This window comes from Cygnus atratus, chromosome 1 (genome assembly GCF_013377495.2).
Source record: "Cygnus atratus isolate AKBS03 ecotype Queensland, Australia chromosome 1, CAtr_DNAZoo_HiC_assembly, whole genome shotgun sequence".
In the NCBI taxonomy this organism is placed as follows: Eukaryota; Metazoa; Chordata; class Aves; order Anseriformes; family Anatidae; genus Cygnus; species Cygnus atratus.
Genome location: NC_066362.1, coordinates 190278900 through 190296661, shown reverse-complemented (window position 1 = coordinate 190296661; position 17762 = coordinate 190278900). Strand labels below are relative to the sequence as shown.

General features: G+C 45.5%; 2 protein-coding genes across 2 annotated transcripts in view; one reads left to right on the top strand and one right to left on the bottom strand.

The window, feature by feature from the left end:
- IFT88 (intraflagellar transport 88) overlaps positions 1 to 17762 on the top strand; it is a 213515-nt gene that overhangs the window by 39961 nt on the left and 155792 nt on the right. The gene's annotated exons all lie outside the window — the stretch shown is intronic.
- LOC118246010 (gap junction beta-6 protein) lies at positions 15892 to 16683 on the bottom strand. Its single transcript, XM_035542730.1, has one exon. It carries the CDS (start codon positions 16681 to 16683, stop codon positions 15892 to 15894), a length of 792 nt encoding a protein of 263 aa, XP_035398623.1.

Genomic DNA, 17762 nt, shown 5'->3' with positions numbered 1-17762 from the left:
CCTTGGTACTTGTCACTCGGAATTATTTTTGACCAACTGGAAATATAGCTATAGAGTCAGATTGTATTTCGGAAATAGTTTTCATTTCTTCAAGGCTGGGCTAAATATGTTACACCTGACATTTTTCACCAACATCAGCAATAAAAGCACCTTCCCAGTTCAACTCAGCGTGTGTAACCGGTTTGTCTCCATATTAATTCTTCAAACACTCATTTTAGTCATGCTAAGACCAAAACCACCACAGTTTGATAGCCTTTGAGCTGTCTGTTTGGTCTACTTCGATATCTTTGCACACACATTAGTGTCTGAAACACGCATCCAAACATTATTTTCATGTTCATGTAAATTGCCATCCCAGCATTTACACAAATGAGCCTTTGCATTTTATGCAACAGTGCCTGAAGTGTTGTTGACGAAGTCAGGCTAACACAAATACCCAGTCATAGGAGCTGCAGTCTGTAAAGCCCTGCCCTCCAAGTCTACTATATGGCACTGAGTTCCTAAAATGCACCACAAAGACCACTGAAACAAGAAGCCAGTGCAGTAGACATCAACCCTTCCTTATGCTCACTCACTGCCCAGCTCAAGAAATTCAGGAGGTTCCTGGAGAGGGATGCAGCACCTAGCTTTCCTCCACGAGCTAGATCCATCTTTACCACACCATTCCTTAAAATTACTCTACAAAATTATTACATGAAGCAGCTTGGGCACCTTCTTTTGTACGGGATGTGTAGAATAACAGAGAATTAAAACCAGTTTAATTCAGCTGTAAAACAAAACAGAACAACAGCGTGACACTTTAAAGTGACACTTTTAAAGTGTCAGTAGCAGCCTGTGCCCTTGTTTCACCCCCTTCTGGCATCCAGAAGGATTCAGTTTTCTAGTGTCTGTTTGCCTTTTTTCCTTAATTCATATGGGTTTGTATGGCTGCCTCACCATCCCACGTTCTTCACCCAAGCCTTGCAGCTCTGGAGGACACCTTCCCATGGCCAGACCTCATAGCTCGTGGGGTGTCCACAGGCTCACCTTTCCCTGGCCACATCTCACACGAGCAGCTGGCCCTGCTTGTGCACAAAAGCTCAAATACCTTCACTGGTAAAACAGAGATGGTGGGTAGAACCTGTATTTCCCGTCTATTGCTCAAAAAATGTTTTGGGAGAGGGTTGCAGGTCTCTTGTCAGAGAGGTGGGATGGTCCCTTTCCACAGAGGGGTCCTGTTTCACCCCCAGCTCTGTCATGAAATGTGCCACAGACTCGAGCAGAGGAAGGTTCATGAGAGATGATCGTGATGTTCTTTGCTTCTGGGGCTGTGCGTTCCTCTGTCCCTAAAAAATAATCTCCCCTCAGGGGAGAGCGGGTGCAGGGTACAGGCCAGAACTAGTGGCAGACCTAACTTTTGGCTAATTCCTGTCCTTTGTTATGCACATTACATACCTGCAAATGAACTATTAGAGTTTAGGCTATTAGAGTTTTATCAGGTTTGCCAAGAACACTTTAATCTTTGATGCTTATCTGAGGACCTTTTGTTCTTCCATATCTCTTGGAGCACACAGAGCTTAGAAGAAGCCCACATTAATTTACTTATTCAGAGATAAGAATAGGAAGAAGCCGGTGAGAGAAATCGGTGGCAAGCACTGAAGACTGAGGAAAGAAATTGCTAAGGGCAGGGTTGATGGAGCACAATGAAAGCTGTAAAGGACAGAGGGTGGGCAGTGCCTCTGAAGGAAAGGCTGGATGCCAGCGGTGGGAGAAGGGCTGATTCTGTACATCCCCACAGAGGGAACGGGGGGGACGTGGGAGGAGAGCTTTCAAAATAAAACTTCTGCTGTAAATCAGTGGACTCAGTGACAGGAGCTCAAGCAAAAGGGTGGGGAGTGCGCAGGCAGCACCCAAAAACGATGGATGATTCCACCATGGAAAGTGGGCTGGATTCACGTTTTGCATTGTTTCAATTCAATCTGAGAAAAGTGCCTTTTCTGGTTCCTTTTGTCAATATTCAAATCACTGACTACGTGACTAATCATGTAATTTGCTGAGGTCTCAAGTGCAAGTCCTGAATCAGATTAAAAACAAGGACAGCATGATTCAGTAACGACTTGGTTGCACCTATGTATGCATCATATTAACCCAGTCATTTATTGAGCACAAATATATGGTGGGAAACACTTCCTCTTGCTCACCTATTCGGGGACAAAGGAATTGAACTGGGTTTGGGAAGGAAGAGTCATGAGGAACTAAAGGGATACAGATAAAATCTCAGCCTCTTAAAAAAAAAAAAGGAAAAAAAAGAAAAAAAGAAAAAAAAAGGGAAAAAAAAAAGAAGAAAAGAAGTGACTTTTACAAAGAGGTTTCCAGGCAGAAGCTACACACCAAAATGTGCAACCCGCAGATCTATGCTGAGTGACAACTGTGGTCTGAGATCACATGTATTTGCATGGCTCTCAGGGTCAGCTGCAACCTCAGGACCCTTTGGGTGTCATCTCCAAGTCCAGTGCTTCTCCCTGGAGCAATGGGACATGTGAAGCCACAGGAGATGCCTATGGGCATAGGAAATGAAATAAGGACAGGTCAACTTCTCAGACACATACTATTTGTATTTTGATTCCCCATTTTTTCTGCATTCCCTGATTTTAGACTTTTTTTCACTTGTATTTCTGCTACTTGTCACTCATCCCATCAGATGGCTCCTTCACAGCTCAAGGCCAAAAGTTCTTTCTTCAAGAAGGTCTCCATTGCCACTGAGGCGTGAAAATAATTTAGCACTCTGCAAGGTGGTTGTGTGCATAATTTGGAGAATGCTTAAAACCTGCTGACTTTTGGTGGCCATCTGTACTCAGTGGAGCAGATTCAAGGAGAGCATAGCGTGACAGGGTCACATACTGATGCTGGTGGGGGAAAATCTTCAGTGCCTGCAGAGCATTTGGGCACCGAAGCATGCAAAGCTATGTGCAAAGCTGGCACTGGTCCTCCTATGCAGAAACAACACCAGGAGGGTGCCTGTGATGACAAAACCAAGCAGGCAGCTGCATGCTGAAGCTTGACTGCTGTTAGTCAATGGGCAACAATTTGGAGCTGGAAAGTCAACTGAAATTATGCAAGACTGTGAGACTCGGGTTTGTACAGGAAGTAAGAAAGGAAACCGAAGCAGTAGGCTTCAGGAAGAGCTGTTTGACCAAAGGCCATTGAGTATATGATGAAAAAAAGGGTATATTCCCAGATTATACATGTGCTGAGAAGGTAATTGGAAGCCTACCACATGAAGTAACAGAGGCAGCACTGGGGAAGTACAAGCCATGAGCACCTTAAAGAACACAAAGTAGGTGAGGTGGTAGTGTCTGCCCAGATCTGCCCCTCCTCTTTGGGAGTAGGCTGTTTTGAGCGAATGCTGTGGTTCATCAGTGTCTACGCTGGACACCAGACAGCATTCAGGAAGGGTTCAAACAGCGTGTCCTCATCGATGTTCCACAGACTTGAAAAGATAGCAGCGATGATCTGTACGCTACCTCATACCAGCAGAGTGGGGAGTGAAGGCAGCTTGCCAGAATGATTGTGCTGACCTGGAACAACCAGACACAAAACCCAACAGCAAAGTACATGAAAATACTGCTGAGCTGAGGGCAGCTCTCTTTGTCAGAGGGAGGCAGGGTCTGCTTCTCCTGGGGCAGGTGGGGCAGGACTATGGCATGGTATTGCTGCTTGGAAGGACTCCTCTGGGTTCTATGGCATATACAAACCCCAGACTGGTAACACGAGTCGCAGATAGTGCACTTGATATGTAAAAGCTGATAAGCAAACACAAGAATAAATCCAGAGGAAGTATTAGATACTTAGGTAACACAAGTAAAAAACAAACAAATGAACAAACAAAACAAAACAAACAAACAAAAACCACATATATATATGTTTTAATGAAATAATTCTTCTGCAGTTGACTAAAATGTCCTGAGGCCAGTGAGTGTGACCCTTTCTGTGCCCATATTTTTGTTTGTGCTCCATTCCTTTGCTGCATTTCTGCAGGTGATAAATGAATGTTAAGTATAAACAGGTGGACTTTCAGTATTTGAGGGACTGGTTGATAACGACCAATGCTTATGATTTAAGACTCACACTCTGATAAATTTGGTCTACAATAGAAGATAATAGCCAGACTGCATGAGCTGTTCATAGAATGAGTCAGTAATTAATGGCAGTTTAAATCATTGTGAACAGCCTCGGGAAGTGTGAAGTGGTTGTTGCTTTGTATTCATATAATTTTTATAGTCCTTGTCTGTAACAGGTTGAAAAGGAGTAAGGATGTTGGCTCTTCCTTGGCTCTGGGCAACAAGAGGTGGAGAAGACTGAGGATGGCAGTATCCTTGGGGTACAAGGGCTGCTGGTGAAGAAGTCCCTGGACCCCTTCTCTGTAGCATGAACTGTCTGGCTGCTGTTTCAGGCTCTCCCTGACATCTTTATGCACTTCACAATAGCACTTCCCAGTTCTGGCTTTCCTAAGGGTCCCATTTCCTTGCCTGAAAGACAGTGCCTTCTCAGCCCTGTCACTCTCCCCATTCTTTTGGTCAGCAGCTGCCACAGGGTGCAAAAACTAAGAACTTGCCTTGGTTCTGCATTTCCTTTTGCTGAGGACCAGGGAATCCCCAGTGTGCAGAATACACCCAAGGAGAAGAACGGCTGTTCCCTGGGCCTGGCTCAGGCTGTGGAAAGGGACTTCCAACCTCTTTGGGGAAAGAATTGTATTCAAAAAGATAAGCTGCAAACTGCTAGGATCTTCCCTGGAAGGTCTCTCCAGGATTTCTGTGCAAATGCAGGTGTGTTGGAGCTGCACAGAGCTGGGGGAAAAAGCTCAGGAGGTTCCCTACTCTTAGACTAAAACAGCTGGACTTGGATCAAGCCGAAGGGACCAGATCATTAAGGAATGGAGCAATAATTACTGCTAAATTCATATAAGGAGGGAGCCTCCCTCCCCTGGGGACGATGGAGCCCCAGGGAAGGTCAATGTTGCAGGCACCAAGGTCTGTTCTGTTGATTGCAGAAGTCCCAGCAGAGCCCATTGCAGAGATCTGTGGGCAGGGATCTTGGAGACACAGAAGCAGAGCCATCATGCCAAGCAGTGCCAAAGAGCCGCACAGCATCTCTTCAGATGTGCCACCGAGATTGTTCCTGAGCAATGTATGCATTCAGGCTTACAAAATAGCCAGACGGACACAGGACGTATCACTTCCAACCAATACCCCAAGAAAAGGAAATAATAAACTCCTTGGGCCAGGAATGTTTCTGCCTCTGCCCTTCACTTTATTCAAATACAGCATAAAGGGCAGGGAAAGGTGGATGTCCAAGAAAACTACTGTCTTTTGCAATGTTTGCATTACCCAGGTACTCTGAGCACTTGAAGGCTCCAGCTAAGCAGGTACTTGATGACTTGCTGGGGTATTTTTATGGGTCAGTAGATCATTTCTTTTATTAAGAAATACGTTTCTGACAGGTTACTACTCACTCAAAATTCACAATGCCTAAATGTTCCCGTACAACCTTACTTTATTACGAGTAAATGGTGGCAGAATAAATTGACTACGAAAAAAACAAGTGTATTCCTTTGGTATCTGACCACATAAATAATTTTGAAAGAGAGGCTGGATTTTGGGAACCCTGAAGGGGAAATGCCAAAATCACATGCATTGAACAACTGCAGCCTTGTGTGAGCTGGAGCTTCCTTGCAAGAGCTCCTCTTGTCTCAGCCCCCAGCCACCAACTTTACAGCAGCTCCTTGCATGCTCAGCTCATGGAAAAAAAATGTGAAATGAATCAGGACTAAGCTGATTAAGAAGTGTTATTGCTAGGTGTTTAATTGTTATGTGTAGAGTGTCAGTGTAAGGGTGCTCGTAAATCAATCGCAGTAGTTTCTATAATTTCAAAGGAGATAGAATCTACTGGAAATTGTCCGACAGACAACATTTCCGTGAAGCTACAAGGAAATTTGAGGCGGGATTAGTATGTGCAGTTTCCCGTTCCCACCAGGGATTGCTGTAGAAACATTTTATTTCCAAACTGCAACCCGCAATCACAGGTGAGTACATTCTTCCTTGTGTCAAGACACGTTGCATTGTAGTGAAGCTTATTGTATATGCTGGGAACAGGAATTTTGCCTATAAATCAGCAAAATACACACGCATGCCTATAGCTCCAGGGGCATGAAATGTTGGCATAAAACAAGATTGTTCTTGCCCTTTTAGCTATGCGTAGCTCTGGTTTGCCTACTTAATTGGATTTGCATCTCTCTTTCTTTTCTATGGCACTCAGCACACTTCCAGCACTACCTACTAGTATAGTTGTACTGCCTGCTGATATGAAAATCACAGCAAGATCAATAAAAACAACCACATAGGTTTTTCTTTTTCCTTTAGCTCGTTTGAATTGTGATATGACAGAGTTGGGAGAAGACCTCCTCTGGCATGAAAGACACTTCCACACCTCTACCCACCAAAGGCTTAGCACCTTGCTTTCTCCTAAGAGCAGCTGCTGGTGCTGATGATTTCATGCTAAACGCATAAACCGTCCCGGGAACAGAATCCCAAACCAAGGATCTTCTCCTTTTTCACACCTATCTCATTTATAGAATAGCTTTTGGCTACGTGTACATTGCACTACATTTCAGTAGATTACATTATACTGCATTACACAATACTGCAATAGGACACTTGCAGACACAGGTGATGGCTACAGACATTCGTAACTATTGCAGCCCAGCAAGAGCTCTCTGTAGGAAGGGCTGGTGCAGAGGATCACACTGCATACATGTCTATGGGGTTTGCTTTGGGCCAGCCCCCATGGACTGATCCCCCTGGCAGCCAGAGCACATCGGTTGTGCTTCAGGAGTATGTCTTCCAGTTTTGCTCAGTCCAAAAGAGACTTAGGCTGACTCTCTACAATTACCTGAAAGGAGGTTGGAGTAAAAGGGTGTCGGTCTCTCTTCTCAGGTCACAAGTGACAGGATGCAAGGAAACAGTCTCAGGTTGTACCAGGGGACGTTTAGATTGGATATTAGAAAGAATTTCCTCACGGAGAGGGTGGTCAAGCATTGGAATGGGCTGCCCAGGGAAGTGGTGGCATCACCATCCCAGGAAGCATTTAAAACATGTGTGGACGTGACATTAAGGGAGTTGCTGTAGTGATGGGATTTGGTAGGTCAGGTTGATGGTTGGACTTGATGATCTTGAAGGTCTTTTCCAACCTGGATGTTCCGTGATTCTGACTCCACAGTGCAATCCAAAACAGTGGGGTGAAGATAACCAGGAGATTCACTTCAGCACTGTGTTCCCACCTTGGTGAAAATGACAGTGTAGAGACACCCTTAGCTTTTCCCAGACTCACCCAGGATCTGGAGATTTTGCTTTGCTTTACCTGAGAGGACTCAAACCTTTACCTTGTACTCCCCACACAGTGCTATAGCCACCAGGCTGCAGGTAGCCCATGCTGGTGTTGTTCCCCACCCTTCCTGCAGGATTTATCCAGCTTGGCAGAGGGGAAGTCAGAAGGACAAAAGGACAGGGGAGACAACTTGTGGGAAAAGATTCCTTAAGGCCTGGGGACTCATCTGGGAAAGGGGAAAAAGCACTGAATTTACCCAATGTTCAAATTGGTTTAGCATCAACAAATGAAGCTAAAGTAAAGCATATAAACTTTAAACGAATTGAAGCATACCTACCACAGTTTCACAGAAATTTATTGAGATAAATATAATGTTTAGTTAATCTGATCAGCTTTTCTGCTTTAGATATAGCCCAAGAAAAACAGATAGTCCTTATCTCTCAAGCGTGCCATGTCCTCCAAATCCTGCTTCAAACTTGCAGACTGGGCCATGCAACCTCTTGAAGCCCCTTGGCCCTCTCATTTCTGGTATTTACTTTTATTTTTGCTTGTGTGTGGAAATTAAAAAAAAAAAAAAAAGTAGTATATCTTCCTAACAGTTCCGTTAGGAAAAGATGCATTTGTTGCTGGTTTTGTAATGACATTTAATACATGGCTATCCTCCAGTGATTAATTTTTCGATGGTTAACTGGATAATGTGTTCCAGCTCTTCGGTGAAGGAGGCTGTGTAAAACCAGAACTGTTAAAAAAGCCAGCAGCGAGCGCTAGCTTGCTGAGCAGTGAGTTAAGCTGGTGAATCATGCATGCACCAGGCAATGCTGCACGTCCCCAGGCCCAGGGGAGGCCAGGCCGCGTCCTCCTTCAGCTGAGTCCTGCGGAGAGGCCCCAGGGCAGAGCATAGCTCTGGGTCTGGAGGGGTTTGTGAGCAGCTGGTGGGACGCCTTCCACTACCCAAACCTTCGACTGCTGATCCAGGCTTTCCTGCACAGTGATAAAGGCATTAGATAGGTTTGGGATGAGATCCAAGATTCTTCAGGTACTTAGGATTTAAATAAATATCAGACACCTACGTTCAGAGCTGCAATAAAGAAAACCCCCATTCAGCTGCCACCCAACCCTCCAGGTATTAAATTCACCCGGCACCTTCCAGTGTGACCTGTGAGTCCCCGGGCACCCACAGCTCCGCTTCACCGTGTCTCCTGACTGTGCCAGGGCCTGGCTGCCCCTTTACACTGCAATGGCAGCTGTGGATTTTGGGGTGTGAATCACCCATCCTGGCGTGACCAAACACCCGCCCACAAGCAAGGAATATGTTTTAGCTCCTAATTAGCACAAGGGACTTCAGATGGAAGTACCTGCTTTCCCTGGGATGGAGAGCAGTGTTGACAGGAGAAGAGGGGGGATGCCACGAGCCAGTGGGAGAAAGTGTGGGCAGGTCGGGCTCTCCCTTAGCATGCTGCAAGCTGCAAGCAGCCTCAGCTGTGACACTGAATTTTGCAACAAGCAGTGGATAAACACAAAAATTATCAGGTGATCAGGCTGCGAGGAAGGAAACCTGAGTAGTATGGTATTCTCCTTTGATCCATAACTCCTCAGCCCCCATGAAATTTAATATAGTCAGTGCAGTTCCAGCGTCTGACCCTCTGTGGGTATCATAATCTGCCCCCCTCCATGCCAGCATGATTGGATGGCATAATTATCAATTTCATTATTAATTTTCTCATTTATACATCTGAATAATTTGATTTATCTCTGTCATCACTAGGTGCAGAGCAGAGGCAGGCAGGCCAGCTCTCACCCCTGAATCAGTTCAGTTCAGGGGAAATCAGGGCCTTGGATGAGGAGTTCAAATTTTTCCTAGAATGCGTTTTAACTTCCATTGACCTCCTACCCTTGTGTTGCTGCTAAAATGATCTTTCTCCGAAGATCTTCAGTTCTTCTCTGATCTTGACTAATTCACTCTTGTAGTTTGATGATTTTGTCTTCTCTCAGCCTATTTAAATACTGCTTTAACAAGAATAATAACCAGGGATGCCAAAATAAAATTGAATCTTCAACACAGTGTTTTAAGTGTTTGCTGGGAGTGCTAATTTATTCTGTATTAGTACAAAATATTAACCATGTGTCATACTTGTGCACCTGCATAAATGCCTATATATATATATATATATATATATATATATATCAATCACTTCATATAGAGAAAGCTTCAATAAAAAGGCCTGTGAGGACACAGGACAGCCGTGCTTCCTTGCGGTTTGAGCAAGAAGAGGGATGTGCAGGTTTATGTTTCATTGAGGAGTGGGGAAGTGATGTCCGGTATCAGCACCCCGCTGGTGGTCCTGGCTGGTGTCCTTGGTGGGGCTGAGTACCTGACTGCATGACCCCCCTGGGTCAGTGGTTCCTGGGGAGCTCAAAGCCTCCCAGGTGGCTGCAGTGTGTGAGGTGTGAGCACTCCTGCTCCCTGCTCCAGCCTTATCTGTGCTGGGAAACTTTACGGGAACTAGTTAAATTTTGACTAGATAAGAAACCAAGAAACCGGATACTGAGTAACCGTGACTGTTTTTTCAGACTATTAAAGCTCTGGAGGATGCTTTTAAACTGGTTTTTATTATCACCGACAGAACTTGTCCTGCACGCCTACCTGGGAGATACTTTGATTAAACCCCAGTCATGCACCCTATTAACAGCATTAAACTCTCCCTCTGGTGTCACCCAGGTCTAGAAAAACACCATGAGAGTCATTACAGGTGTCGCTGTTGTGGACTTCAGTGCCGGGGACAGGCATGGTGTTTTACCTGAGCCAAGGGTTTCACCAGCTGCTTTCCTTTCCAGCCTTCCCACATATTGTTGGTGATACCAAAGAACATGGTCTGATTCTTCCTGGAGGTTGTTGTCATTTTTTTGCATGATGTTGCTCTTGTGTTTTTGTGGTTTTGTGAGCACGACTACATGTCAGCATGGGCCTGCCGGGCCATGTTGTGCTCGGCCAGCATTGCTTGCAGTGGGTGGCCTTGGTGGCAAGGAGGACCGCTCACCCAGGTGGCAAAAGTGCTGCGAGGAGGTCACGGCTGCGGTGTGCCGTGGGATCTGGTGTTGCAAAAGGGCTGTGCAGAAAGAGGCTGGGTGGCATCACTGAGTTTTTAAGGAGTTACACCCTTCCCACAGGCCAGGCCCAAGCCCGGGGAGATCAACAGGGATTTTCTGAGTGGCAGTGAGGAGCCTTGGATCAAGCCCTGAAACTTCTGCAAACACTCAGAAAGTGCTGATGTGGCTTTTGCAGGAGGAGGCTGGAGCAGAAGCTCTGGCGTGGGCGGGTGACCTGGCAGCACAGCCAGGAGGTACCCGGGTGGGGACAAGACACAGGGAGCGGTGCTGCTGTCCCTGTGCCTCTTGGCACGGACGAGGCAGGGTGCTGGCTGCGGCCCTTGCTAGGGCTTGAAGGCTGAGTCAAGCCCCTGCCAGAGCCTCTCCCTGTCTGTTCCTCCCACGGACCCACCTGCCCGTTGCTCTGTGTCAGACGAGGTGTTGGGAGAAACCCACCTGAGCCCTGCACGCTGAAGAGGCAGTGGTGCTCCATAAGCTCACATCAGGGGCGCAGAGTCCCCATCAGGGTGTTTACTGGGGTGGAGATGGTCTATGCCCACGGGCCTCCCTGGAGGACAGCAGGTGTAGGATCTCAGATCCAGCAGTAGCTTCAGAAGCTGTTCTCTCTGACAGCAGAGCAGAATTTTTTCTGTGATGATTGCACACCAAGCAACTTCACCAGACACAGGTTACATCAGAAAGGGCATGGGGAACTCATGCCCCTCTGCCTGCCCTCTGTGGTAAGAGCAGCATCTAACAAAGAAAAGAAACAGGGCAATTGCTCTTAGCCAAGGTCCAGAGCTGCTCCCTTTGCAAATCAATAAAATTTTATAAATCTTAATCTGAGCTATGAGTGAGCATTACCAAGATCCACACAAAAGGGACTCCTCCTGGGCAGGCTGTTGGGCACAGCCTTTCCAGGCTTGCTGTGCTACGGTCATCGCAAGTGGCAAAGGGAAGAGCCAGCAAGGCAGGGAGTGCTACTTTATGAAGGATAGAAATAGGTTTATTTCAGAAGCACAGCAATAAAGCTTTGGTTTAGTGAGGGATATAGAGCTAAGAGTGGCATTTAGGAAAACACAGCAAGCAATTGGGAGCAGAGGTCTGCCTTGCGTTGGTGGTGGCAATTCTTTCTGGCATGCTGGGGCAGCGTGATGGTAGGTGACATGGTGGGGCAGTGTGGTACGCACCCCCAGGCCTCTGCTCGGGGCACCCACACTCTGATCTGGTGTGGACCAACACAGCAAGGAGCTCACAAATGAGGCACTGGGCTGGGGTAGGAAGGTTAGCGACACAGGAGGTTGAGAGGGGTTTCAGAGCATCCCGCCACTGGTCTGGTTTGTGGTTTTGTCATCTGGGGTTGCTGGGAAGGGGTTAGGTGAACGGATGAACAAAACTAAGGTTTCAGGGGGTTTGGCTGAGAAGAAAGAGGGACAGAGGAGAACATGCAGTGGGGCTAGAGTCAACGGCTGCTTTGTGTAATGGGAGCAGAGCCCAGCAGGCACAGAGCCTCTCTGCTCTGTGCCAGTGTGGCCTCACCTCAAGTACTGTGTGCAGTTTGGGGTGCTACAGTATCAGGACATAAAACTACTAGAGAGTGTCCAAAGGAGGGCTACAAAGATGGTGAAAGGTCCAGAGAGAAGATGTATAAGGAGTGGCTGATGTCCCTTGGTTTGCTCAGCCCAGAGCAGAGCAGGCTGAGGGGAGGCCTCATGGCGGCCTGCAGCTCCCTCACGAGGGGAGCGGAGGGGCAGGCGCTGAGCTCTGCTCTCTGGGGACAGTGACAGGACCCGAGGGAACGGCATGGACCTGGGACAGAGGAGGGTCAGGCTGGGTGTTAGGGAAAGGTTCTGCACCCAGAGGGTGGTCGGGCACTGGGACAGGCTCCCCAGGGCAGTGGTCACAGCATTGAGCCTGCTGGAGTTCAAGGAGTTCAAGAGGACAATGCTCTCAGACATCTGCTCTGATTTTTGGATGGTCCAGGAGTTGGACTCAATGATCCTTGTGGGTCTCTTCCAACTCAGGACAGTCTGTGACTCTAAGAGCCAGTCCAGGCTCCTGCCTGTTTGATAGGAAAGCAGCTGAGGGGGGATTTGTAGGAGAGCTTTTCCAGCGGCTCTGATTAATCATTTGGCACCACAACCAATTTAAGCAATCTCTGCCCCAGGCATAACAAAGGGGAAAGTCACAGGGTGGGGTACAATGCCAGGGACGGGCAGGGACAATTAAGCCATCTCCAGCTAAGAAACTCACTGAACTGCCATAGGGTGGTGGTGTCAGCACGGCACAGATTGCCAGTCACCAGTGGGTCAGAGACCCTATAACACCTTATGAGGCCATGGGATGTGGCAGGCTGTAGGAAGGTGACTTGGAGAAACCAGAACAAGCGCCTGCTTTTGCCAACTTTGCCAAATACTGCAAGCTGCAATTTCCTCGTGATCCTATGTACTTTAGCTTAATGCAATGGGAGATTGGGAATACAATTCAGAGGGCACTGAAAAATTAAGGGACTTTTCCTTGGCCGTAACAAAAGCCAGATGATGTTTCAGATAGAGTGCTTGTGGTAGGGTTGCACAGTAGTGTGACAGGAAACATCACGGCTAAACACATCTCAGTCACAACTGGTCCTCCCTGTTGAGTCAATAAATTTGCACTAGCGTAGCCTTGGACAAGCTCTGGCTCCTGTCCGTGGTGTAGATTAGACAGGGACTGGCACATTTGCTTCTGGTCCAACTGGCTGTCAGGACACTCCAGCAGTGGAGAAGGGTTGTTTCTGCCAGCATCTTATCAGGTCCTACTCATCACACATGAACCAACCAACCCAAACCCATTTACAGTAACACCATACATACAGCTGTGCTGATGCACAAGGGATCACAGACACCCAATTTCTTCATTTAAGCTTTGCCCACTTATCCAGGCTTAAAATAACAGACATGATATTCTGAAAAAAAAAATTTTGAATAAAACCACTGTTTGAAAATGTGAGTGGGAAATGAAAATACCATATAGAGAGTTACTGTTACGTCCCAGTTTGGGGTTTAGCTGGCATGCCCTTTGTGATAAACCAAGCAAAAATACTTATCCTCCATCTGAGGATGACGTGTTTACCTTAAGGTGTTTTCCAGATTTATTGACATTCAGCATGAGGCTATTTCCATTTGATCACCTCAAGTGATGAGGCATGATCAGGCATAATAATTAACCAATCTCCCCATACGGCGCACAATTCACAGCATGCCCCGGATGAAAGTCCACAGCTACAGCTGCTCTGTGAAATGTGAAATATAGCTCTGGATTGAAAATAGCTGCCTCTTCACACCTCCAGCCCAGCACTGCGTGAAGCCTGAAATCTGTGTTTGTTCTTTGACAGAATGGGGGGGAGGCAATTTGCTGGGCAGGGGCTGTGAGGTACTGCCCAAGCACTGACCTTACCCATTGTAAAGGAGCAGCTCCAGAACAGTAATTAGGTTTATACCATTGTCATAGCAGTCCATGTAGTCTGTACTACTTGGAGCAGCTGCAAGGCCATCAGTAACAATGCCTACAAAGGCAAGCTCTTGTATTGCTCTTCCTTTCTGCTTGGATTTTCAGTCAGCAGAGAGAACAATCCAAGCATACAGATTTACAGTTTTGTACTTATACTTTTTTCCCCTCAAGCTTGCGTGTAGATGCATTCAGAAGACTATCAATAATTTCTTTTCAGAACAGCGATTAATGAGAGAAAGTGAAAATGCAGGGAAGATCAGGAGTTTGTCAGTAGAAGAGAATAGATAAATGACAGCCATCAGTTTAGGGTCTCATCTGGGGACAGATCTGATGTTAGGTATCTTCTCTCACTGCTGCTTGTGCCTGCACCCTATTAGGATCCTACATAAAGCAAGAAATAAACCCAAAGCTCTTAGAACATGGGCACGAAGTAAGAAAAAGTGAGATGCAACAGAAAAACAGAAGGGAAATTTAAAACTGAAGGTGATTTATGCACCTGGTGCAATCGCTGCTCCTAGGGATACCTGCACTGGCCCTTTGAAAAACTTGCTTCATGGTACAAGAACAATGATGCTAACCCATTTGCTCCAGTATGAAAAAGAGCAACTACAAGGACTGGGGATTCATGACTTACTATGAAGTGAGGCAACTGAAAATAGGAGAGAAAGCACCATAGCTAGAGTCTTACCACAGTCACCTCTTTGACCTTTCAGGATCCTTTACTTTCAACAGCACATCCATCTCAAAACCACATACCGCTGTGCAGACAGGAGTTACACACTTCCCCCCTGTAGTGGAGGTACAACAGAATCCAGATATCAACTCAGGCTTGGAATGAGTGGTGCATGCCCATGTGTACTTTGGATGTAAAGTCCTTGCTCAGAAACAGAACCTTTCATAAACTGCTCAAGATTTCACTAGCAGTCACATATAGCACTAGCAGTCACATATAGACTCTCACTTCATTGCCAAAGTTTAAAGTGTTTGCCTTTTATTCAGACTCTCCATTTCCAGTGTTTAAGATACTTTTCCATGTCTTTAAAACCAAAGAGGCCCTAGTTTCACAACAGCACCAGTCTACCACGAAAAAATTAAAACACAAAAGGTTCCATGATGTGATATAGTATAAAGAATTAAATACAGCTAATACATTACAGACAAACATGTGTAAGTGGAATATTTACATAAAATTATGTATTTTCCTATAAAACTGGCAGGACACAATGAAAAGATTAATAAGAATACTTATATCTTGTCTGCTAGATGTTCAAAGTGGGTCTACTCAGACTGCCTCTAGTATTGTCATGCTGGCTTTATGCATGACTTTGCACTCAGAACCTAGCTACCCTAATTATCCACTACCTGTGGTGGGTTTTCATACACCTTCACCTATAGCAGGGGCTATGCAGGTGCCTCAAGTTACCTGTCCAGACCCAAGCAGTGCTTGCAAAGCTGTAAAGATGTGGCCTACTACCATCTCCTCTCTGTGAGTATGGTATTTCAGGGTTTACTTGCATAAGCCTGCTAGTCAAAACAGAGTCAATTACTTACTGTAACACCTTAAGTAACATGGAATCTTAGACTTTACAAAAATATTTTAATTGTCAGTTCACAAGTAAAAACTATCGCTATTACAAAACATCTTGTAACATTAGAATGTCTATCTTGGGACGAATTTTGTTCTTATTGCTGTTGCAGATAGTTTACAGAAACTGTATCAGCATGTAAGGATGTTCATAGGAAGATACACTTCCCTATTTAACCCTCATATAAATTTCACATGTTTAGGCTGCCCTGGCTTTTCTTTCCCTTCCAAACAAGTGCATAATTGACACATGTTACTACATAACAAAAATCACACCCAGTGTAAGTTGTTTAGCATAAATTTCATTTGCAGCCTTTAGACAAAGAATATTTACTCCAAAAAGAGTAAGTACCAGCACTGGCACTACCTTAGCTACTTGAAAATCCTATAACTGTGTTCTGACAGCTATCAGATATTAGCTCGTTCATTTCATTTTGTTTGGTTTCTTCTTTATTCTCGTGGTTGGGGTGATGTTTTGCATTTCCAGCTTTTTTAGATCTTCTGAGAAAAAATTTTGTCAGTAAGTAACATAATTCGGCCACATTTAAAAGAATGCAAATGCTGGACACTGCAATCATGAAAATAGTAAACACTGTCTTTTCAGTAGGTCGAGAAACAAAGCAGTCTACCGTGTTGGGGCAGGGCCAAGCATTACATTTCATTAAGCGAGGCATTCGGAACCCATCATACATGAAATAAAATGCATACATGAAGACTGCTTCGAAGATCAGTCTGAAGAAGATGCTGCTGGTGTATGTCCACCACAAGGAACCCTCAATACGAAACCTCTGGCTTCTGATTTCTTCAATGTCCTTGTACTCGCATTTCTTGTCTCCCTTTCTGAACTGCCGTTTCTTCTCGTGCCTCCTGTAAGCTACGTGCATGGCCACCAGCAGCGCAGGTGTGGAGACAAAGATCAGCTGCAGGGCCCAGAGTCTGATGTGAGAGATGGGGAAAAAGTGATCATAGCAAACATTTTTGCAACCAGGTTGCAGAGTGTTACAGACAAAGTCATCTTGTTCATCTCCCCAGACTCTCTCTGCAGCCACAACCAGGATCATGATGCGGAAGATGAATAGGACTGTGAGCCATATCTTTCCAATGCTGGTGGAGTGTTTGTTTACACCTCCCAAAATGGTGTGCAGAGATCCCCAATCCATTGTCTCGTTTTAATCGTATGACCTAAGACAAGACAAAAAACAAACAAAATAAAGATTAATCAGGATGGGAAACAAACACTATCAAGCACACATTATAAAATAAAGGCAATGTTGGATAATTGCAGAGCATTAACGGGCTGTGGTAACATCTTGCTGATAGAGTGGTCTCACCTATAAGCAAAGTGACACCATAACCACATTTCAGCAGGCTGTATTTTATTACTTGATTACAGAGATGGAATCAACTTCATCTTACTTCAATGTGTATTTGGCAACTGAAAATATCTATTAGCTGCATCAATGAGGAAAGTCAGTCAGGGAAAATTGATGAAAATGGCCTTAAAAGCTACAACATCAGTTAGTTTTGACAGCAGTAATGAAGAATGAAAGATGACATCAGTCAAAAGTAAGGTGTTATGCTGAAACGTAAGCAGAATGAGAAACTACTAGAGCCTCTGGACTTCTCAGGGTGTCGTGAAGAAGCTCTGTGAAAGTTACAGAAAACTGAAGAAACTAGAAAACAAAACCTGTACGATCCATTTTCATGAGTACATTCCAGGAATAAGAGAGACCTTGAGGAGTGCTTCTGCCTTACGAGAAGATCTGGATAACCTGCATTCCAGATTTTTAAGGATGTGACTGTAGGGCGCTCTGCACTGTTAGTTGAAGCAAACTCCACAGTAGGGAAACCTTGGTCATGATCCATCTTCTTATCTTGAGGTGGATGTTTAAAAATCAATATTATGAGATACATCCCAAAGTTGTGTTTCTCTCCACTAACTACAAAAAATAGCCTTGGATAACCAGTCAGATGCAGGACTTCATTCTCCATGCCTGTCCAAGCAGCTTTCCCTTAATAACACTGGCTGGAATAGGGGAGAAGTCTAAGAGGCTGGGAGAAAGCTGAAGTCAACATTTGAAGAGTTCAAACAAGCCAACAGTAGCTCAGAGACTCTTCAACAGAAGCAGCATTTCAGAGCACTGTAACGAGTTAGAGAATCACAGAATGGCCGAGGTTGGAAGGGACCTCTGAAGATCATCTAGTCCAACCATCCTGCCAAGCAGGATCACCTAGAGCA

Coding starts and splice junctions, on each gene's coding strand:
- LOC118246010 (XM_035542730.1), bottom strand. CDS start 16,683: ATGGATTGGGGATCTCTGCACACCATTTTGGGAGGTGTAAACAAACAC.